The sequence below is a fragment of the Nothobranchius furzeri genome, chromosome 18 (assembly GCF_043380555.1).
Source record: "Nothobranchius furzeri strain GRZ-AD chromosome 18, NfurGRZ-RIMD1, whole genome shotgun sequence".
In the NCBI taxonomy this organism is placed as follows: domain Eukaryota; kingdom Metazoa; phylum Chordata; class Actinopteri; order Cyprinodontiformes; family Nothobranchiidae; genus Nothobranchius; species Nothobranchius furzeri.
In genome coordinates, this window is record NC_091758.1 from 25205812 (window position 1) to 25229590 (window position 23779).

General features: G+C 37.7%; 1 protein-coding gene across 6 annotated transcripts; it reads right to left on the reverse strand.

The window, feature by feature from the left end:
- si:ch211-266g18.10 (trichohyalin) lies at positions 1–23779 on the reverse strand. 6 transcript variants are annotated; one of them, XM_015969603.3, is made up of 32 exons: positions 23400–23776; positions 20730–20918; positions 20553–20636; positions 20370–20474; positions 20145–20300; positions 19910–20053; positions 19685–19828; positions 19450–19593; positions 18856–18999; positions 18625–18744; positions 18438–18545; positions 18315–18359; positions 18177–18224; positions 18061–18087; positions 16788–16883; positions 15192–16697; positions 14701–14820; positions 8422–13644; positions 7276–7362; positions 5814–5894; positions 5633–5695; positions 5373–5420; positions 3594–3641; positions 3322–3369; positions 3064–3129; positions 2919–2975; positions 2738–2779; positions 2389–2427; positions 2235–2276; positions 2112–2156; positions 2008–2037; positions 1–1920 (listed from the first exon to the last, which is right to left on the reverse strand). In XM_015969603.3, the coding sequence occupies exons 1-32, from the start codon at positions 23407–23409 to the stop codon at positions 1835–1837; spliced, it is 9195 nt and encodes a 3064-aa protein (XP_015825089.3). In that variant the 5' UTR covers positions 23410–23776; the 3' UTR covers positions 1–1834. The 6 variants fall into 6 exon arrangements, 5 of the variants coding, with proteins under 5 accessions (XP_015825089.3, XP_070402950.1, XP_070402951.1 ...); XM_070546849.1 differs by having other exon boundaries at positions 19507–19593; positions 23400–23775; XM_070546850.1 differs by lacking the exon at positions 14701–14820.

Consider the following 23779-nt stretch of genomic DNA (forward strand, 5'->3'; position numbering starts at 1 on the left):
TACGTTTTAATTCCAAATTGTTTTTATTCACAAGCACAAAGAGGGCATACATAATACAAGTTTACTGCTTTACAAGAGCAATCCCATCATATATGAATCCAGATAAAATAATAAAATTTCCCCACTTAATAAACTATTTACATCAAGATCAATTTTCTCTCTCAGCATGAGACTTTGTTGGTTTTGAATACCTCAAACATGTTCAAGTGTGTTTGTGATTCACTAACTTCTGACTGGGTGGAACTTCTCACATCAATCACACACGCCTCATGCTCATGCACGGATCGTTTAAAAACAAAAACAGAACAGTGGTGTGATTCTTTAGCTCAACAAAAAACTACATACTGCACATGTTCACCTGGTAAAAGTGAGTCTTTAGGTATGTTAGGTCAGTTTCAAACTAATAATTAGGACTTTTAGTGCTCCTATAAAAAATAAACAGAACAGATCTGTCATGTCTGAACAAATATAGGCTAACCCCCATTTTAATGTCATTTTGAAGCATCACAATAAAATCTGAGGGTGTGTTCCTTTTATTTCATCTCTGAAGATGCAAAGCTGACTCAGGATCAGTACAACAGGCTGCGGAGATTAATCTGTGCCACATCCAAAAGATGACTCAGATTACACCTGAGCAGGTCTGCCTTTCCCCTGTCCATGTTCACACACACACACACACACACACACACGCTTCCTGATTTTAGGTTTCTCTCTCATGCTCATCTCCTTTACAGAATGTCCAAACAAGAGAAATCTTGTTTGAATAAGAACACGCCTTGTTATAATATGAACAGATGTTGTATATGCCCATAGTTATGAGGTTAATGATAAATGACCCGCGCTTGTATAGCGCCTCTCAGACTAAGGACTCCAAAGCGCTTTACACTACAGTGTATCATTCATCCATTCACACACACATTCATACACTGGTGATGATGAGCTACGATGTAGCCACAGCGCACTGACGGAGGCGAGGCTGCCGAGCACAGGCGCCACCGGACCCTCCGACCACCACCAGCAGGCAAGGTGGGTTAAGTGTCTTGCCCAAGGACACAACAGCAGCATTCTCTGTCCGGAGCCGGGATCGAACCTGCAACCTTCCGATTACTGGACAACCCGCTCAACCTGTTGAGCTACTGCTGCCCACAATAGTTATAAGGTTTCCTAAATGCATCAAGTTTCCTCATTGTGTACACAGCTGAACAGCCAGTGTTTGGTCAGTCAATGAATTACACAATTCTCCTCTGTAATGGTCAAAAATACATCTGAACACTCACGACTCTGTCTGAGAATTCAGGAAATGGTTGCTGAGCACCGATTTTTAAAGAAAAACCTGGTGCAGATGGTTCAGTTACACACAACTTCATGTTTCAGGTCACCAGTAAAGTCTGGGAGCTCTCCTATACAGTGCACGGTCATTCCTTTTGATGCACAAAATCAAGAAAATGAAGATTTAACAGCGAGGTGTGTTATTACTCATAGTTTCTGCAGCATTTCAGGTAATTTTGGGCTAAAAGGGCCTGAAGCCAAGTCTCTCCCAAAATAAATACCAAGCTGGGTGTAAATTCAGTTTAAGAGCTGTATGAGTGAGACAGATGCCTCCTGGATACTTAAAATGAATAAAAAATGGAAAGGAATGACACTGACTACATGTATTTGGTATGAGAGCTCAACCAGTTCTGGAAATCAGCAAATAAAATAAAACACTAAACGGTCCATCACACAGAATCGTCCTCTCCTGTCCACGGTGTTTTAGCAGCACAGGCCGTGATGAGACCTAGTCATGATCAGTATTCTCACTGAACTGAAAGCCTCATAAAGCTTTTCAGACATGTCAAATATGAAAAGGAGAGAAGGCGTAAAATGGAAAAGGGGAATCGTCCTCGTCCACAAAGAAGCACTGGAAGAACGGCATTTCCTCTGTGGAAGAACAGAACAGAGAATTGAGTTTTCTCCCTGTCCAAGAAGGACACAGACGCTGTCATCTGAATGTTTACATATGCTTACCCTCCGTCAGGAAGCTTTCTGGAGGCTTTTCTGTTAACACAAGAACCACATTTTAAACACAAAACCTTCAAATGTTCTAAAATCTGAATAAAACATCTCAGTACCTTCAACCTTTTCCTCCTTCACAACATCCTTCTCAACTATTTTTTCTGAAAAAGAAAATTTTATGCATAAATAAAGTAAAAATAAAAAAAAGCTAGAAAAACAGAAAAAAGGTGAAAATGTACCTTTCTTTGCAGAACCTTGTATTTCTTTAAGAACTTTGTCTTCTACAAATTATAGAAAATATCAGAAAAGATTTAGGCCAAATAGTAAAACCATTTTTACATCTGTTTAAAATAATTCTGTATTTTTCACATAAACCTTTTGTTTGAAATTTACCTTTAGGTTCTTCTCTCATAGCTTTTTTCACAGGTTTTTCTGAAGTGAAGCAAAACAAAATAGATTTGCATGCATAATAATTCAATCTAACGTATAATAAAATCTAATCCAATTTAAAGCAACACTAAAGAGTTTTTAACACTTTGAGCAACTGCTTTCAAACTGGTCTTGGTGAGCCGGAAAACGGATTCATTGTTGCTTTAAAAATAAAATGGATTATTTGCTTCAACCATCCTTTGATGATATGAAATAAATTTAAAAAAATGCAAAGAAAAATATTTCAACACATTGATAAAACAGCTTGTGTTTTAAATACTGCACAACAAATACATGATCAACTCGTCTTTACCTCTCTTCTTCTCAGCAGATATCGGCTTCATCCTGGTAACAGCTGTAGGGAAATTCAAGAATAAGAAGCCCAAACTAATGTTTTAAACACACTTGAATGTTTTCACTCTGTGATAAAAATGCATCTGTGTTAAATATCTAAAATCTAAAAGTCACAAATGGACATCATCCTGCAGGATTACCCTTTTTGATTGTGGTTTTGATTGCTGCTTTGACTTTTTCTTTTGGAGTCACAGGAGCTACAACAGAAAAAGTGCAAACTTTTAGTGTGAAAATGTAACAGCAGTAAAGATCAAACCACACACACATTTAAGGGTGGAGCTGTACCTTTCCTTGGTGATACCGCCTTCACCTTCTCCTTTGTCAGAGACACATTTTTGTCTGGTGCTTCATCTGTAACAAATGTGTGCAGAAGTTAAAAGCTGAGGAAAACACTGTTAGAATGGTAAATGGCCTGTATTTGTTGTAGCACCTTCTAGAGTCCTGGAACCCCCCCAAGTCTCTTTACAACACAATCTGTCATTCACTCATGCATACACACATTTGTTTACTAAAACGTTGAAATAAGCATAAAGAAACTATTACCTTTAACTTTAATCGTTGGTGCAGTTTTTTTCTTGACAGGAGCGGTTTCTAAGTAAAAACATTTAATATTGAGTTTTACAGAAAAAATTAAATGAAATGTGAACCCAATAAGAAACATAATTCCATTTTTGCAGCCTACAAACTTCACAAAAAACAAACAAACTTGGACATCTTCAGGTGGAGAGCCTGATCTTGTGAAGGCATCATTCCAAACAGTGAGAATGATGACAGATTTACATTTAATCATCAAATATAATAAACCCCATGCTCACCTTTGGTCAAGATGACTGGTTTAGTCTTTTCTTTAGGAGCTGGAGGCTCTGTGTGCAATAAATCAGGAATCAGACAGTTTTATATGGCTATCAAATCATTAAAAAACATTTAATTATGATGACAAGGTTATCTTTAATTGCAGGGGCAGCGTTGGCCTTTACTTCACACACTAATAACTAGGGATGCACCGATGGATCGGCATTTGATCGTAATCGGCCGATAGCGCCACTATCGGTTTTGATCGGAATTTTCAAAATAGATCAAAGCAAACCGATCAGGTAGGGTTGTCACGGTAACCAGTGTAGCGGTAAACCCCGGTAAAAAAAAAAAGTTGACAATAATAATAACAGTCTTGTTTTTAAAAAAAAAACTATTATTATCTCGATGGGTTTACCGTGGCTGCGGTGTAGGCGCGGTGACCCTTACCAGCCACCGTATCATCGGCTGAAGTTGCCGGCGGCACAGACGCACGCTTTGTTTACAACAAAACTTTCTTGAAGCTAAAGCTGAAATAATGGTCAAAGGAGGAGACGGCAGCGCTCAGGAGGACATTTATTATCCCTCAAAGAAGACAAAGTCGGAAGTACGGGCATATTTTAGATATTTGAAGAATGCCGAGGGAGTTTATAGAAGACGGACGGCTATCCTGTTTGCAGCACGAGCAGAAAAAGTGTCTGTGAAAGGCAGCAACGCTTCAAATCTCATGACACATCTGCGTGACCATCACCCACAACTCTACAGTCAACGCAAGGCAAGCTAACGTTAGCGTTTTAGCTAAAATGCGTGATCCGAGGATTTGGGTTGAGGGAGAATGCAACGAGTCGCTATATAAAGCAGCTGCAGGGCCGCTACCTGCATATAAACCGTGTCGCGGATACCCCCATGTTGAAATGACGCTATGCATTACGGGGCTCCCAGGGGCAGATAAGAGTTGGTCTCTCTCCGAGAATAATTATGAATTTAACTAAGATTACTGCCTGATGACATTTTCCCACATCTGCAAAGCTCACTGGAAGAACACAAACCGAGGACAATATTTTCCTGATATACGGATTGCTCAAGTAAGGGTAAAAAAAAGTATCTGATTAGAAGACTACTTGAGTACTGAGTATCATCTGATCTAAGATTTTTAAAATGATGACATCAAACAGACATAAAATAAGAAGTTATGGGCAAATATTGGTATTTCAAAGACTAAAGGGGAAAAATGTAAACAAATAAACAACATAATTACAAAATAACACATTTTAGGCAAAATTTAGACACAAACTGAGGACAATATTTCCTGACATACAGGGTTTATTTAATTGTGTGAAAATGTAGCACGTTTAAAAAAAATACCGCGATAATACCGAAAACCGTGGTAATTTTGGTCACAATAACCGTGAGGTTAAATTTTCACACCGTGACAACCTTAATATAGACCATTTTAGATTAGGTTACATTTCCTTTATTTCCAGATTATGTAGTTTGTAGCACTCATTATAATGTTGTAGAAAATTTCTGGCCAATCCACGTGATCGGTATCGGTGATCAGCATTCTTTGATATGGGTATCGGTGATCGGCAGCAAAAAACCTGATCGGTGCATCCCTACTAATAACATGTAGTCGTGTGTTAGCAAAGCTTTGTCTCCTGATTAGTTGTTACGTGTGACCTTGGAACTTTTGCACAATTGGGTCAAACTGGGAACTTGAAATGAATCAGCGAATATTTTTGAATAAAATGTATTATTTGCCTTTATCACACACCGATTATCTTTTAACATTTCCTGTTTACCTTTCCTTGAAGGAGCTCGCTTGGCTTTCACTTTAGAAACCTCAGCATCTAAAAAATAAATAATAAATACAATTTTTGAGTATGAAGTTAATTTGCGCTTTATTTAAAAATGTGTTTAAGTGAGCTTACATTTAAATCTGATTGATATGTATCAGTTAGTTGGTCTAATTAGTTTTTAGTTTCATTCAGATTTTAATGTGTTTCCATCCCACTTTTATAGATTTATTCATTTTCTTAGTTATTGTTGGTGTTTGTATTACCTGGTTTTACAGGTTTAGGTCTGGTTTTTGGTTCCTTTTTGGGCTCCTTGATAGCCAGTGAAGCTGGAAAAGACATACAAGCTTTATGTTTACATAAATGTCGGTGCATCATTTAAATTATGACACATCAAAAATTTTATTTGCAAAAAACAAAATACACAAAACATGAGAAGTAAGTTACCAGCTTTTGTAACATTAAGATGCTCCTTTTTGAAGACTGAAGCTAACTTGACAGTTGTGATTCTCTCTCTGGGTTTGATATCTGAAATAAAAACAAGAGTACATTGTTTTATTAAGGGTTGAATTAACCCAGGGTTGCCCATTTGTTCTTTGTCCATTTAAAATGGTCATTAACATTATTTAATTTTATTTACAATGAATGATTGGAAGGAAAAACTGAAAAGATTTTGCAGCAAAAAGTCTAAACGAGGCAGATCACTGATTGGAGTTTTACAGCAATTTATGCATAGGTCTTCTCATCTGTTTTTAATGTAACCAGTGTTCCAGGTTCAAAGGTAAAACTTGGATCAAATACTACAGACGTGGTTTCTAAACAGTGCACTTGGCACATAGCCTGGCGAGCCCCCCTTTAGCCTTTTTTAAGAAGACACGACATGCCGGCAAATCAGCGTAATACTGCCACCACGATGTGTGTCATGAACGCGCCGTGGCGGCATGATGTTGCGGGAATTCGGGCCACCACGCTTTGTAGTAATATTACTGCAACACTGGACTTGTGAATGCATAATACGCCTTGGTGTAACAGAGGGAGGTGTCATGACCACGTGGGTGGAGGTACTGCAGAGCTTTGGCTGGCAACTATATTGAAAATGAAAGTAAAAACTGGAAGGAAATTTCACTTTTGAATCAACAGAGATTTTAAGCCGGAACGATGAAGCTCCAGGAGTTTCTCTCCGTTAGAGCTATCTCAGCCCATTTGAGCAGACAAACATTTATCTTCAACAGCAAAGCATAAAACGTCTTGCCATAATTGTTTTGTTTTTGCCACCGCAATCAGCAATCACATCTCAATACTAAACAGTTAAAATTTGAATTTCATTAAATATACAAAGGCCAAATTTTGGCCAAACCTGTAAGATTTTAGTTCAATAAATGCCCTTTAACAATGTGAAGATGGCTAAAAATTTTCAAAAAGAAACACAGAGTGCCCTGTTCTTAAGAAATTAAAGATAAAACGATGCCAGAACTACATCAGAAGCACTTGAGGCAAATTGAGGTTTGAACTGTCTGGTTTAGTTCAGATTTTGGGTTGTTGGTTCATCTTTCGGCTCCTTTGTAACTGCAGCACAGGAAAGTTTACACTAAAAAAACATCTGTGCATGTTTTTACACTTTCTTTCAGAGCACAATTATATGATCTATGCATGAAATTCATGTCTTACAACAAAACACAATAAAACAGCAAAAATATAAATAAATGGATGAACTGATTAATGAATGTGTAAAGATTTGTCTTCCCTGTCTTTGCTAGTTTTGGTTCGAGCATCACCTTTGGAACCTCCGCTTTTGGTGAGCATTAAAAAAGTCTAAATAGACGACTGATTTGTTGATCATAGATTCACATCTATATATGAAACAGCATTGCAATTATTTCCAGATCCACCAAGACCCCCTCAGACTCACCAGCCTTTGTAACATTGAGATGCTCCTTCTTTAGGACTGAAGCAATCTCCCGTTTGACAGTTGTGACTCTGTGTTTGGGTTTGACATCTGGAGTAAAACAAATACATAGCAAATCATATGATTTATTGGTAAAGAACTAATATTTTACATCCTGTTTAGGCTGAAGTTGGTGCAGTGATCCATGATATTTCACCACACACCAGCCTGACAACTTTCAGTGGAAACCTGTTGTAGGCTTTAGTCCCCCCAGGCGAGTTGGAAGTTCACACAGAGGGATGAGCAGGAGGGAATCCCGAGTCACTCGGAATAGCTCCCAGAATCCATGACAGCTGCCACATTCTGCTGTTCCACATGATTCCCAGTCTCACTTATCAGACACAACTAAGCCCCTAGAGTCAGGAGATTACTGCCCCGTGTGTTTGCCTGCATACAAGCAACTCTATTCCTAGGATCAATTGGTAGATTACATGAGATCCCTATTAGCATTCCAGCATTTGTCTGTTTCAAGATTTTTGATTCCCCAATTCCCTCACAGTTCTGAACCCAGTCTTTCATTGGCCAAGCCTTCTGCCTCATCTTCATTTAACTTCTGCTTCCATTGTACCTCTAACCTGACCTTCAATAAACATATTTTTAAACAACTTGTTGTAGTTTGGTGCAATTGAAGGGTTCAGTTCCTGTGTGTACCATCACAATTTCATAAACTTTCTTTGTATTATGGCTCACAAAAAAATTGTATTACATATGTGACAAGGTGTTGAAATGAGGGCCAAGGTGGGATTCGATCCCCAGACTCCCGGATGAGTCACGCGCGCTAACCAGTCAGCCAAAGGGACATCCCCTTGGCCTTGGCCAAGAAGCCAGGGCTCATGATCAATCGGGACACTGTGACAGGACGCTCACACTGCCACACATAAAAAAGGGGTTATTCCCTGCAAACAGTCAATGTCACATGGACGTGCAGATCATGTCTATATTGAGTCCGTCTGTCCAGACCACGTCTGTAGGATGTCCAAACTAGGTCTTGTACAGTGTATAGTGGACAAATAACAAAATGTTTGAACTAAGGACAGACCACCATAGTTAGCAGCAATTGTCTAAGAGAAATCTTTGCAATAAAAATTGTAAAGCTGTGGTTCTCCCTACCTTTTTTTGCAACTCTCTTCTGATCAGATTCTTTGTCTTTTCTGAGAGTCACTTGAATTTTTTCTTGTACTTTAGGAGGCTTTGTGGTTTTCTTTTCCTCTTGAGCAATCTTCTCTCTCTTATCTTTAAAAGTTTGTAGTAGGTCTTTGTCCCCTAGTTTCTTTGCTTTTGTTTCTTTTGTCTTTTCTTTGGAAGGTCTATCCTGCTTTTCCTGATCTTTTGTGACCTCCGTTGACAATTTCACAACTTCAAATATCTTTTCTTTGTGTTTAGATTCTTCTTTCTTTTCCTTATGAAGTTTCTTTTCTTCCACCCTTTCTTTGGGAGATTTCTTTTCTTCAATTTGTATTTCAGATGGTTTGATAAATTCTTTATGTGTTGTCTTTTCTTGTTTCTTTTCTTCAAGGGGTTTCTTTTCTTTCTTTTTGTCTTTAATAGTTAATCTTTCTTCAGTCATTTCCTGTGGAAGTTTCTCATCTTCTTTCTTTTCTGTAGGTTTCTTTTCTTTCACTTTTTCTTTAGGTGTCTTCTTTTTTTCTACCTTTTCTTTTGGTAGCTTCTTTTCTTCACCTTTTTCTTTGGGTGGTTTCTTTTCTTCCACCTCTTCTTTGGAAGGTGTACTTTCTCCTATCTTTTCTTTGGGTGTCTTCTTTTTCTCTACCTTTTCTTTGGGTAGTTTTTCTTCTACTTTTTCTCTGAGTTGTTTCTTTTCTTCCACCTCATCTTTAGAAGGTTTTGTTTCTTCTAACTTTTCTTTGGGTGGTCTCTTTTTCTCTACCTTTTCTTTGGGTAGCTTTTCTTCTAATTTTTCTCTGAGTTGTTTCTCTTCTTCCACCTCATCTTTAGAAGATTTTGTTTCTTCTAACTTTTCTTTGGGTGGTTTCTTTTTCTCTACTGTTTCTTTAGGTAGCTTTTTTGCTTTAAACTTTTCTGCAGGTGTCTTCTTTTCTTCAAATCTTTCTTTGGGTGGTCTTGTTTCTTCTACCTTTTCTTTGGGAGGTTTAATTTTTTCTACCTTTTCTTTGGATGCCTTCTTTTTCTCTACCTTTTCTTTGGGCACCTTCTTTTCTTTAACCTTTTCTCTAAGTGGTTTCTTTTTTTCCACCTTATCTTTAGAAGGTTTTGCTTCTTCTGTCTTTTCTTTGGGTGGTTTCTTTCCCTCTACAGTTTCTTTTGGTAGCTTCTTTGCTCCAACTGTATCTGTAGTTGATTCCTTTTCATCAACCATTTCCTTGGGAGGTTTCATTTCTTCACTCTTTTCTTTGGGTGGTATCTTTTCCTCTGCCTTTTCTATGGATGGTATCTTTTCTTTAGCCTTTTCATTCAGTGGTTTATTTTGTTCTATATTTTCTTTGGGTGGTTTCTTTTCTTCTACTTTTTCTTCAGGCAGTTTCTTTTCCTGAACCAAGTCTTTGGATTGCTCTTTTTCTTCCACCATGTCTTTGGCTGGTTTCTTGTCTTCAATTATTTCTTTGGGAGGTTTCTGTTTTTCTTCCTTTTCTTTTAGGGCTTTCTTTTCATCAATCTTTTCTTTAGAAGGTGTCTTTTTTCCCAACACATCTTTGGGTGTTTTTTCTTCCTCTACTTTTCCTTTTGGGGGTTCCTTTTCTTTTACATTTTGAATGGGTGATTTCATCTCCTCTACGTTTTCTTTAAGATGTTTTATTCCATCCACCATTTCTTTGAGTGGCTTCTTTTCTTCAGTCTTTTCTTTGAGTTTTTTCTTTTTGTCTGCTTTTTCTTTGAGAGGTTTCTTTTCTTCTATCTTTTCTTTCAGTTGTTTCTTTTCTACGCTTTCTTCAGGGGGTGTCTTTTCTTCAACCTTTACTGTGGGTGGTTTCATTTTGTCTACTATTTCCTTTGGTGGTTTCTTTTCATCCAATTTTTCTTTTGGTAATTCCTTTTGTTTGACCCTTTCTTTGGATGGTTTATCTCCCTTTGCCTTTACTTTGGGTAGTTTCTTTTCATCACCCTCTTTTTGGGGTAATTTCTTTTCTTCTACCCTCTCCTTAGGTGCCTTCTTTTCCTCTGCTTTTTCTTTTGGATGTTTCTTTTCTTCTATCTTTTTCTCTATGGAGGTTTCTTTTTCTTCTACCTTTTCTTTGGGTGGTTTATTTTTGTCCACCTTTTCTTTGGGTGTTTTCTTTTCATCATGTTTTTCTTTGGATAATATATTTTTTTCTACCCCGTCCTTGGGTGGCTTCTTTTCTTCCACCCTTTCTTTTGATGGTTTCTTTTCCGCTGCCTTTTCTTTGTGTGTTTTTGTTTCTTCTGCCTTTTCTTTGGGTGCTTTTGTTTCTTCTGCTTTAACTGTTGGTTGTTTATTTTCTTCAATCTTTTCTTTTGGGGGTTTCTTTTCTACGTTTTCTTTGGATGGTTTCTTTATGTCCACCTTTTCTTTGGGTATTTTCTTTTCTCCATGTTTTTCTTTGGGTAATTTATTTTCTTCTACCCTCTCCCTGGGTGACTTCATTTCCTCTACCTTTTCTTTGGATGGTTTCTTTTCATCACCCTTTTCTTTGGGCAATTTCTTATCTTCTGCACTTTGTCTGGATGCTTTTGTTTCTTCTGCCTTTTCTTTGGGTGCTTTTGTTTCTTCTGCTTTAACTGTTGGTTGTTTCTTTTCTTCAATCTTTTCTTTTGGGGGTTTCTTTTCTACGTTTTCTTTGGATGGTTTCTTTATGTCCACCTTTTCTTTGGGTATTTTCTTTTCTCCATGTTTTTCTTTGGGTAATTTCTTTTCTTCTACCCTCTCCCTGGGTGACTTCATTTCCTCTACCTTTTCTTTGGATGGTTTCTTTTCATCACCCTTTTCTTTGGGTAATTTCTTATCTTCTGCACTTTGTCTGGATGCTTTTGTTTCTTCTGCCTTTTCTTTTGGTGTTTTTGTTTTTTCTGCTTTAACTGTTGGTTGTTTCTTTTCATCAATCTTTTCTTTTGGAGGTTTCTTTTCTACCATATCTTTGGATGGTTTCTTTTCTTCTACATTTTCTTTGGTCAGTTTCTTTACCTCCACCTTTTCTTTGGCTATTGTCTTTTCATCGTGTATTTCTTTGGGTAACTTCTTTTCTTCTAGCCTCTCCCTGGGTGACTTTCTTTCCTCTACCTTTTCTTTGGATTGTTTCTTTTCTTCTACCTTTTCTTTGGGCAGTTTCTTTTCATCACCCTTTTCTTTGGGTAATTTCTTATCTTCTACCTTTTCTTTGGGTAATTTCTTATCTTCTACCTTTTCTTTGGGTGCTTTTGTTTCTTCTGCCTTTTCTTGTGGAAATGTATTTTCTTTTACCTTAACTTTTGGTTGTTTCTTTTTCTCAATCTTTTCTTTTGGGTGTTTCTTTTCTACCTTTTCTTTGGATGGTATCTTTTCTTCTACCTCTTCTTTGGGCAGTTTGTTTTCGTCCACCTTTTCTTTAGGTATTTTATTTTCATCATCCTTTTCTTTGGATAATTTATTTTCTTCTACCCTCTCCTTGGGTGGCATCTTTTCCTTTTCCTTGGGTAATTTCTTTTCTCCTACCCTTTGTTTGGCTGGTTTCTGTTCATCCACCTTTTGTTTGGGTGTTTTCTTTCCATCACCTTTGTCTTTAGGTAATTTCTTTTGTTCTACCCTCTCCTTGAGTGGCTTCATTTCCTTTACTTTTTCCTTGGGTAAATTCGTTTCTTCTGCCCTTTCTTTGGGTTGTTCTTTTTTGTCAACCTTACCTTTTGGTGGTTTCTTTTCATCAGTTATTTCTTTTTGGGGTTTCTTTTCTTCCACCATTTTTTTGGGTGGTTTATTTTGGTCTACCTGTTCGGTTGATGGTTTCTTTTCTTCTACCACTTCTTTGGATGTTTTCTTTTTATCACCCCTTTCTTTGGGTAATTTCTTTTGTTCTATCCTCTCTTCAAGTGGCTTCTTTTCCGTTGCCTTTTCTTTGGGTAATTTCTTTTTTTCTACCCTTTGTTTGGGTAGTTTCTCTTTGTCAACTTTTTCTTTGGGTGGTTTCTTTTCCTCTGTCTTTTCTTTGGGTGTTTTTGTTCCTTCTTCCTTTTGTTGTGGAAGTTTTTCTTCTTCCTTACCTTTTGGTGGTTTCTTTTCATCAGTCTTTTCTTTTTGGGGTTTCTTTTCTTCCACCATTTTTTCGGGCAGTTTATTTTGTTCTACCTGTTCTGTTGATGGTTTATTTTCTTCCACTGTTTCTTTGTGAGGTTTCTTTTCCTCAACATTTTCTTTGAGTGATTTCTTTTCTTCTACCTTTTCTTTTGAAATTTTATTTTCTTCTTCTGCTTCTTTTGGCGGTTTCTTATCTTTAACATTTTCTTTGGGTTCTTTCCTTTCTTCAGTCTTTGCTTTGGGTGATTTCTCTTTGTCACTTTTTTCTTTAGGTGGTTTCTTTTTCTCTGCCTTGGTTTTGGGTGGTGTCTCATTTTCTCCCATTTCTTTTGGATGTGCTTTTTCTTCTACCTTCTCTTTAGATGGTTTCTTTTCTTCTATCTTCTCTTTGGGTGGTTTCTCCTTTGTTTTTTGTTTAGGTAATATCTTCTTTTCTACCATTTCTTTATGTTTTTCCTTTTTTTGCGATGGTTTCTTCTCTGCCTTTACATTGAATGGTTTTGTTTCTTCAACATTTTCCTTTGTTGGTTTCTTCTCTACTTCCTCTTCTTTGAGTGCTTTCTTTTCCTCCACCATTTCTGTAATTGGTTTCTTTTCTTCTATTTTTTCCTTCTGTAGTTTCTTTTCTATCACTTCTTTTGGAGGTTTCTTTTCTTTGACCCTTTCTATTGGTGGTTTCGTCTTCATCAGCATTTCTTTTGCCAGTTTCTTTTTGTCCACCTTTTGTCGAGGTATTTTCTTTTCTTCAACCTTTTCTTTTGGATGTTTCTTTTCTTCTATCTTTTCTAAATATGGTTTCTTTTCTTGCAGAATTTCTTTGGAAAGCTTTTTTTCTTTTTGTGATTTCTTTTCTTCCACTTTTTCTTTAACATGTTTCATTTCATCCCTTTTTCCTTTGGAAGGTTTGTTATCTAATTGTTCTTCCTTAATTTGTCTCATTTTGTCTTTTTCGTTTTTAGAAACCTGTTTTTGTTGATAATCTTTTTGCTTTCTAATTCCCTGCCTTTCCTCCGTTTTAGATATGTTCTCTTGTTCCATTTTTTTGAGAGCTTTTGTCACATCTTTCTCAACTGGGGTAACTTTCGTTTCCTTTTCCTTCTCTTTCTGAGGCTTCTTTGCAGGTATTTTTTCTATTGGAAACAAGGAAAATAATTTCTTTTAGAAATTGCTACATCAAAAATGTACAACTGTGCACAGCTTCATAGCATATAACTCTGTAGGACTTGCTGTATTCTTTTTTAAACTGTCCAATGTTTGTAATGGTCAGAAAATAGACCTTGCTAATATAATTTTGGTTTTGACCCTGTACTTAAATTTAAATATTGATTTTCATGGTGAATAAAATCAGAAATTGTAAACATACTTTCTTTTTCTCTTTTGACCTTTTCTTTCTGCATCCTCTACATCAACAAACGTTTCACCACATCCACAAATCTCCCTTTTTTTCTTCCTCTCAGCCTCCAATGTTGTGGCGCTAACGTCAGCATCCTTCTACCTGTCATCATCGTTCAGTTTGTGCATCTCATTTACACTCATGTAGTCTGTCTTGCAGTTACCAGTCATAACACCTATTTTTCAGTACATATCTCCATCGCTCTAGCTTTTCCATGCCCAACTCTTACTGCAGATCACAATGTCAACTGCAAACACCATAGACTCTTGTCTAACATCTGTCAGCTTGTGGATTACAAAAGCAAACAAGGGGCTTAGAACTGATGCTTAATGCAGTTCCACCTCCACTTTGTCTCGCTCTCATATGGGTTCTGCATCACTTTAGCGTGCTAGCAAACTCCTCACTCAATACCACAGCTCCTCTCTCTGTACCCTGTATTAAGCTTTTTTTAATCTACAAAGACACAAACCCTCTTACCTTCTCTGTACTTCTCTATCATAGTCCTTACAACAACAGTATATGTAGTACTCTGTCTTGGCATGAAACCATAATGTTGCTCACAAATGCTCACTTCTGACCTAAGCCTAACTTCTACCACTCTTTTGGAAAGTTTCTTTTTTTTTGACTGATTTGATTTATTCCTCTGCAGCTGCCTCAAGCTTTATATCTCCCTTGTTTAATAAATCAGCACAAGACTATTCCTCCACTGCTCAGGCATCTTGTGAAGATTTTGTTCGTGTTTCATGCTAAGCATATATTCAGCACTCACTTTCTAGCTTTGTCTCATTTTTACCTTTAGGACTTGGTTTGTTCAGAATTTCAACCTCAGGTTTAGCCTCCTTCTTTGGTTTTCCCTCCTTTTGCTTTACAACTTTAGTTCCCTCCTCTTTTAGAGGTTCTGAAACTTTAAGGTCTGCAGACATAAACACATCAATGCCAATGTTAAAGAACTGCTGGAATTGCTTGTGGTTGCTTATTATATTGAAAAGTAAGGACTGTTATTAAAATCACAGTTTAATTCTAGTAGGTAGGGATGGAAAGTAAATGTCAAAGCAAATTCTTGCAAAGCTCTAGAGGCGCAGGGTCAAAACAACAGAAGCTTTAGTCAAATCCACAGTTTTGACACTAAACATAAAAATGTCATGAACCAACCAGGAAAATTAGACCTCACTGGTTCCAGAAGCTTTACAGGTTGAACATTCCACAAAAACAAGTAAAAATCTATGTTTTTGGACCATCAGATGTAAAACAAAATGAATCTAAAATAATGGATAGAGTTTGTACCTGTCTCATATTTGTCCTCATGTTGTCTCTGTGATATTTTCAGCTTCTTCGGTCGTTTAGGTTCAGTTTTTCTGCCTTTGTTGTTATTCTCATCAGCAAGAAGGTCTTCTGTTTTTGCCTCCTCCTCTGTTAAATCTGTGGACTCCACTTCTTCTTTTGATGGAGTTTTCTCTTTATCCTTTCCCTCCTTTTCCTTTAAATCGTCTTCAGTTTTGGTTTGCTCCATTGCTTGCTCCTCGTCTTCCAAAACCTCTGTGGATAAAGTCTCTTCCTTCTTCAGCACTTGTGCCTTTATTACAATGTTTGGTTCCTCTGTCTTCTCTCTCTCATCTGCATCTGCCAAAAGGACTTCAGTTTCAGAATCCTTGTCCTTATCCTCATATAGATCTTCAGAAAGGGTATTTTCCTCCATCTTCTCATTTTGATCTTGGGCCACAATGTCTTCAGTTTCATCTTCCTCCTTTTCTTTTGTCTTATGATGAATTTGAGTTATTTCCTCTTCCTCCTCTTTAGCTAAATTTCCTTTGGTTTCTGCCTCCTCTTCCTCTTCACTGTGTTTTGCTACTTCTTCAGTTAGATATTTTTCCTCTTCCTCTTCTTTAGCTAAATGGTCATCGGTATCAATCTGCTCATCCTCGACTTCTTGAAGCTTTGGTATATCTTTGATTTTGGGTTTTTCTTCCTCCTCTTCCTCCTTTTCTTCCTCCTCTTTGGCAAAAATGTCTTTAGTTTCAGCTTTCTCGTCCTCCTCTTCACTGTGTTTTGCTACGTCTTCAAACTGGAGTTTGTCCTCATCCTCTGCATCTTGTTTTACTAAATGGTCTTCAGTTTTAGTTTTCTCATCCTCTCCCTCTTCCTCAAGGTTTATCATGGTTTTGGGTTTATTCTCCTCCATTTCTTCTTCCTCTTTGGCTAAACTGTCATTGGTTTCAGCTTCTTCTTCTTCCTTCTGTTTTACTACAGCTTCAATTTGGTGTTTGTCATGTTCCTCCTCCTCTGCATCTTCTTTTACTAAATGGATTTCAGTTTCAGTTTTTTCATCCTCTTCCTCTTCCTCTTCCTGAAGGTTTGTTGTATCTTTGGTTTGGGGTTTGTCCTCCTCCTTCTCCTCCATTTTTTCTTCCTCTTTGGTTTGAGTTTTCTCTTCTTCTGATTTCTTGTGTTCTACTACATCTTCAGTTTGGGATTTTCCCCCTTCCTCCTCTGCCTCTTCCTCTTTTACCGAATGGTCTCCAGCTTCTATGATCTCCTCTTCTCCCTCTTGCTTAAGTTTAGCCAAATCTTCAATCTTAGGTTTTTCCTCCTCCTCTTCCTTTTCACCACCTTCGTCCTCCTTTTTCCGTTCTTGTTCAAAGGGTTCTGCATCCTGCTCTGTTCTAATATGCACTTCTTCTTCCACATCGAAGGACTCTTCCTCTTCTTTTCCCACGACCTTGTCACTTTCATCCTCAAAGACTCCTTCCTTCTCCCGTGAGCTCACAGGTTGCAGTTCTTCAGCAAGTTTCACTAGTGATGTGCAAAGCATTCAATTTAGTTCTTGTTATTAATTTTCAATCTAATAAGTGTGACTAAGAATAGAAAAAAGAACATGAATACCCTCATCATCCTCTGCATCGGTCCCTTCTCGTTCAGCAGCAGCTTGTGTGGGCTCCTCGGCGTCCACCTCCTCTGTTTTTGAGTCTGCAGGTAAGTCTGCAGCAGAGACAACTTCGTCTTCATCAGCCTGTTTTATGTCTGTCACTGTATCAGGAACCCTCTAAGCTAATGTCCTTGTTTTTACAGTTACGTGTTACAATTTGTTTTAGCAGTAAATAAATTTGATGGATTTTGCAGCAGGTGCATGATGACAATAACAACACAATCTGGTTTTCATATGGCTTTATAATGCTAATTAATTAATTTATTACTAGCCTTTGAAATAAATAATTTATTCAGAAATCATAACTTTTTAAATTGGTAATGAGATCACTATTCGTGTTAAAAGAGTTTATAAAACCTGGTGTCCGTATTACATTTTATTACCACTCTCCAACATCTTTCACTTAACGCATTACTACAACAAGAGTGAATTTTATTATGATGTGTGACAATAATACTGAACAAATCAGGGATTCAGAGCATATAAATCATATGTTCCACATGAAATTTAGAAAATACTGTGTGCTGTTTAGGTCTGAAAATATTTGGGCAATGTAAAATGTAAACATTTTTTGCTTTCTGAGAAATTTTGGTATTTATTTATTTATTTATTTTTGGTGATGACTTTATTTTTTGCCAGGCAGTGTGTAAAGAACCCCTCCGTTGAAATTTAACATGAAAATCCTAACACCAATTGGGAACATACTTTCAAAGTAAAAGCCCAAATATTTTGAGAACTTCATGTACCCCAGACGTAACAAAACGACCTCAGACAAAACACTTTATTCAAAGAGCGGTTATACAGATGACGAACAGAAAATGCAAGAAAGGAGTCAGTGAGTTCTCGTGTGCTACGTCCCACAAACTGACATTGTACAACAATGGAAGCAAAACAATAACAGCTGCACAGTTTATGCATGTAGTCACCCAAAACAGAACAATCTGGTTGCCCATTTATTACCACAAGTATTCACGCGGGTTATAATGCACATTGGTCCATGCTACAGAACAAGTACAAATGGTGTTTATTATAAGATCAGCACAGTTTGTAACGGTGCCTGAACAACACGACGAAACAGCAAAATTTGGCAATAAATTAGCAGATTGCTGCAGACATGCATCAGGACGGATCTGTAAAACCATTCAGCCAATCTATGCACTCAAACAGGCAGCACACATTACATCTGTTAGAAAATCCATGAACATGCCATGTGATTAAACATTTTCTTACCTTTTTCAGTTGAAGGTGTAAATATGTCTACAATAAAAATTCTAATTAATAAGCTTGTCTTTCAGGAACCAAATATCTGATTTTGTGCAACAGAATGAGGAAAACGCGTTTCTCACCTTTCTTTTTTACCAATTTGACATCAGATAAAGGAGTCACAGCTTCATCTATATCCAAAAAGACAAGTGTTATTAACCTTACAGTCATGCAGCAACAGTTTGCTGATAGATTTTTGAAGAGGAATAAAAAAGTAAAACCTTTGTCAGTGACTATATTTACACCTGGAGAGGTGACAGGTTCACCTAAAATAAGAGATTATTAGGCATCAGTGTGAAGTTATATTTTCTTTAACTATCTCACCAGCTGTCCAACTAGCTCACCATGATCACCAACGAGCATGCTTGACATTTGACCCAAGAATGAATCTGTTTTGTCTGTGAACTCATCAGCAGCTTTCATAGGATCAATGGATGCTTCAGGAATAATCCCTGAAAAACCAAAATATGATTATTTTTATTCGATTATTTGAAATGCATTAAATATACATTGTTTAAGGATGCAAGTCACCTTTTTCAACAATAAGTGTTGTGGAGAGGAAGCCGACGACTGTGCCGATCTGATCTTTGGTGATTTCTACTGTTGTCTTCAGGACAGACATGGGACTGAAACCCACAGCCTGTTGGACACCTGGAGAAGTTGAAGAAAGATTGCTTATAATTGTTGTGGTAACTGGAGCTGAATAGTGCACATTATGGTGAGAAATTAAAAAAAAAAGTGGTAAACTGGAGCAATGAGTACCGTTTAAAGTGTCCAGTATCACATCTAGAATCACACAGAGCACTCCCTGGATGGATCCTGCTATTCCGCTCACAAAGTCATTGGTAATGCTGAAGCTTTTTCTACCGATGACCACGGGGTCCATGAAGCTGACATCAGTTGTTCCTGAGAACAGCACACACAGCCAGGAAAGACAGAGCTGTCATCAAACATGGTATAATTGCTAGGGATGTACGATGCATCAACAATGGTGTTGGCCAAAAGTTTGTTACCATACTGGCATTTGTCTGATATTATGTACAAGTGGTTTGATAGTAACAACCGATGTTTATTTCCATCCTTATGATGTTTGCGCATGTGTTTTGGGGTTGGGCTTGTGGTAATTGTTTGGGCACGTGTCACTGATTGTGATGCAGTGCAAGATTATGGTGTTTAGGTGAAGCAGAGCTGCACTGTAGGTGGTCTGGCTTGTATGTAGTGTCAAAAGTGTAGCAAAGGTCTATATCATGTATATAGTATTGTTAAATATCAGTCACTGGCCATAACAGCAGTATCCATATCGGCCCAAGTTTTCATATCTGTGCATTACTAATGATTACATTAAATATATTCTACCTTTAAAAATATACATTAGATTGTCTATGACGGTGCAGAGTATGTCCTGAGTGAAACCTGTTATTCCACAAACAGCGTCATTTATAACGTTGAAGATTTTTCGTCCAATCACCACAGGGTCAATGTAGCTGAGGTCTGTTGATCCTGAGAAATACAAACAGAAAATCACCGTGGAAATTATGCAAACTGAGGAGAAAGTTGGTATCAGACTTTAGATAATTGAAGGTAAACGTGCCTTTCGTTACATCCAGTATGGAGTCCACCAGGATGCAGAGCACGCCCTGGATGTAGCCTGTTATTCCACAAACCGTGTCGTTTGTAAAAGTGAATAATTTTCTTCCGATCACCACGGGGTCAATGAAGCTCAGGTCAGTCGTCCCTGATAAACAGGAAATAAACGAGCACAGGTGAAGCTTTCAAATGGTAATTATGATAATAAGGCACAAGAATGAGGAAATACCTGTTGAAAAATCCAATATGGAGTCAAGTATGAAGCAAAGCCCATTCTGGATACACCCCATCACTTCACACAAGACCTTGTTAGTAATATTGAAGATGCCTCTGCCTATTATCACAGGGTCAATGTAACTAAGATCAATTTGTCCTGAGGGGGAAAGAAATGCAGATTTATCAGATTTATTATGTGGTTCAGGAATAAATAAAATGATCAAATATGATATAATCAGAAAACACACCTGTCTTTATATCCAGAGTGGCGTCCGTTACAGTCTCCATTACGTAACTCAGCGTGTCCCCGAGGTAGTTGAGCATCCCACACGTAAAATCATTGGTTGAATGGAAAGCTCTTCTACCGATAACGACAGGATCAACGTAGCTCAGGTAGAAAGTCCCTGTGGTACAAAACAGTTTATTTCACCTCTCTTTGGTTGGTCTAATGTGCTTTAGGGGAGTTTTTATACCTTCTTCATCTGAAAAATAGCGAACAAATCCATCTTTTGCTTCTGCTATTTCTTCAGCTGCGTACGTAGCGGCAGACATTGGGTCACTCAAATCAGGAGCACATTCTGAAAAAGAAAACAGGAGAAAGTCATGCATTTAAGTGTTTCCTAATTTAATGAAAACGTTCCTCATGCTAGATGTACCTTGGAACTTATTGAGAAGGCTCGACACTTCATCAACAGCATTGTTTACAGCTTGAACAGGGTCCGTTACGATCTGCTGAATGTCTGAGAAACGTTGGGACACATTTGCTCTTAAACCTGCATTTTCTTACTGAATTAAACCAGAGTTACCTCGCATTTGTGGTGTTTGAGACTCACCGGGTACTGCTTTGTATTCCACAAAGTCAAACATCACCACGCCCACTACAACCCAGGACAGGAGAGCAGCCAGCGCGATAACCAGCTCCACAGACATTTTCAGCCTCCTAAGGAACTCCAGAGCTTTAGATTTGAGAGATGTCGTCTGTGCAGCTCCACCGGGCCCACTGGCCGAGGTGGGTTTGGCTCCTGGACATGGACATATGAAAGCATCATCACAAAACTGGCTCCTGGATTCTAAAATTACCAAGAGATTGAGCCACTGTTACTTCATCTGTCCATCAGAAAACACAGATTATTCCATGGTTCCAAAACTACAAAATGTGTGTGTACATAAAAATATAAATATCAGCTCATTAAATCACTGTAGTTTATTAGGATTGGTCGCTTGGACAATAACTGTCTCCTCCACTGTGATCACACCCTGTTACAATTAAAAAAAACAGGGGTGTCCAGACTTTTCAAAACGATCACCAAAATCACCAAGTAAAAGTCTTTGAAGGCCAAAAAATTTAACTTCAAAAATGTAAAAATTGTTTTTATTTGTACTGCTCAAAAATAAGCCACATATAAGGAAATATCTTAATTAAAACATTTAATCATTATAGAAATGCAGCTAGGAGGCCACAAAAAAATCACTCTAAGGGCTGTAAATGCCCCCTGCGCTGCCCTTTGTGTCATGGTCTGCATCTGCCCCTTCCTTCATGTGCCTCCTGGTGTTTCTCCATCCTCTCTAGGTGCTCCTTTTGTGTCTTCTAGCGCCCTCATGTGTTAAGTCTGTGTCTTCCTCATGTGTCTCCTGGTGTTCCCCATTTGCCCTTTAGGTTTCCCCCCTCAGACATCCCTTTCCCAGGTCCTGTGCTCTCTTGGCCCCCTCTTAGCCACGCCCCTGTTGTTTCTTTCTATAGTGTTTTCCTTTAGTGTCAGCTTCCCCTTAGTATATTAGTCATGGTTCATGCTTTCTGGTCTTTTGTTTTTCTCTTAGGTCATTTTCCTTTGTTACAGTCTTTCAGTATTTAGTGTGTTTTTCCCACCAGTGTTTTCTTCCTCCTCCCTGATTTAGTAATTGTATTCACCTGGTCCCTCTCCCCACACACCTGCAATTATCTCCCTCTCATCTTCCCAGTCTATTTAAGCCCTGTCTTGTCTCTGTGTTGTTGTTGGTCCATTGTATATTTGTCAGCATTGTTTCGTGCTCTAGTTGAGCTTATGTCTCCAGGTTTTGGTGCTCTCAGTGAGCTTTTGTTTTTGTTACCAGGGTTTTTGGATTTTTGGACTTTTGGCTCGCTGCCTTTGGATTTATTTTTGTTCGTCCTGCAAAATAAAGCATATTTACTTTACATCATCTCCAGCCTCGTGTCATCCTGGGTTTCTGCATATTTGGGTCCTAAACATCCTCAAAACGTGACACTTTGGACATGCCTGAAATAAATCTTGATCAAAATAGCAAAAATAAAAAATAAAAATAAAAATAAAACAATCGAATCTTCATTGATACCTAACAATTAGGAAAAAAACCAACATATTTTTAAATGCTAATACAGCTCCATAATTTAATTAGCATTGACAATGAATGTCTGGTTCTGCAGAAATTCATTAAATGCCCTTTCTCCATTAAAAAGCCACATTTATACATAATCAACACAAAGTCTGTTTTTTTTTCATGTAACACCTAAAAAGGTGAATGTGTCTTTACCACGTAGCTTTCCAGTAAGTTTATCACGCCAGAGAAAAATGCTTGTGACAGCATTTCACAACATTCTGTCTAGCATGTGACAGGATCTGAAACCTCTCCTCATCTAGTATACACAGTGATCTGTGAAATTGACTAAACAATAGTCACATACAGCTGAATTTATTGTATAATTGCACAAAACTCTGTTATTTTACTGTAAAATTGTGAAATTTGTTGAGGACCTAATGTACGGACAAACTAAATTTAATAAATAAATAATAAAATAATTAGAAGATAAAGTTACCATGTTAAACTATTGATGAAGGCCAATGAGTGTCCAAACCAACCTCAAATCAATCAATCAATCAATCAATCAATCAATCAATCAATCAATCTATCTATCTATCTATCTATCTATCTATCTATCTATCTATCTATCTATCTATCTATCTATCTATCTATCTATCTATCCATCCATCCATCCATCCATCCATCCATCCATCCATCCATCCATCTATCTATCTATCTATCTATCTATCTATCTATCTATCTATCTATCTATCTATCTATCTATCTATCTATCTATCTATCTATCTATCTATCTATCTATCACTTTCTTCAATCTCCAACCATCTTCAACCACTGTTGGCCACCACATTTCAATGCAACAAATATGAATGTTAAACTTATAAACTTGAACTGGAACTGCAATGGAATTAGAAAAATAAAGAATAAGTGTTTCCCTCATGTCTATATTAGAGTTAGCGTTTACTAAGACATTAATTAATGCAGATGAACGGTACTTTTCTTCCACCACAGTTGGAGGAGTGGGGGGTCAGCTCTACTGTCACAAGGACAGTAATGCTAGCACCCCTGCAACATGATCTCTTATATTTATAGCAACAGTTTTAAGCACTTGCTCTTTGAAGGGTACTGCTAATGAAAATATTTTGTATTGTACACAGCATATATCATTATCATAACTGGTATCCTACCTTCAGCCATGGTGATGTGGAGCCTGTTTCAGGGATTTATGCTATAAACAAAGCCTCCTCATGTAGAGGTGATTGGGGATCTCTTCAGTACATCCAATCAACATCAACTCAATATGAAAAAAATACAATGAAAATAAATAAATTATTCCATTTCCAGTTGGTGATCCTTGCTGGTGTTGTCCAACTTAATGAAAATGAAATAAAAAATAGAATTTAAGCTCTCAGGTGTGGAGGGGGGGGAAATTTGGAGCTGCCGGGTCGGCAGCATTGAGGTGGGGACAGTGGGGTGCAGCAGAGCAGGGGAGGGAAGAGCCGAGCTAAGCACGGGGCTGGGTAGGGTGAGGGGAGCGTGCAGAGGACCCCACCCAGAGTCTTTGGTG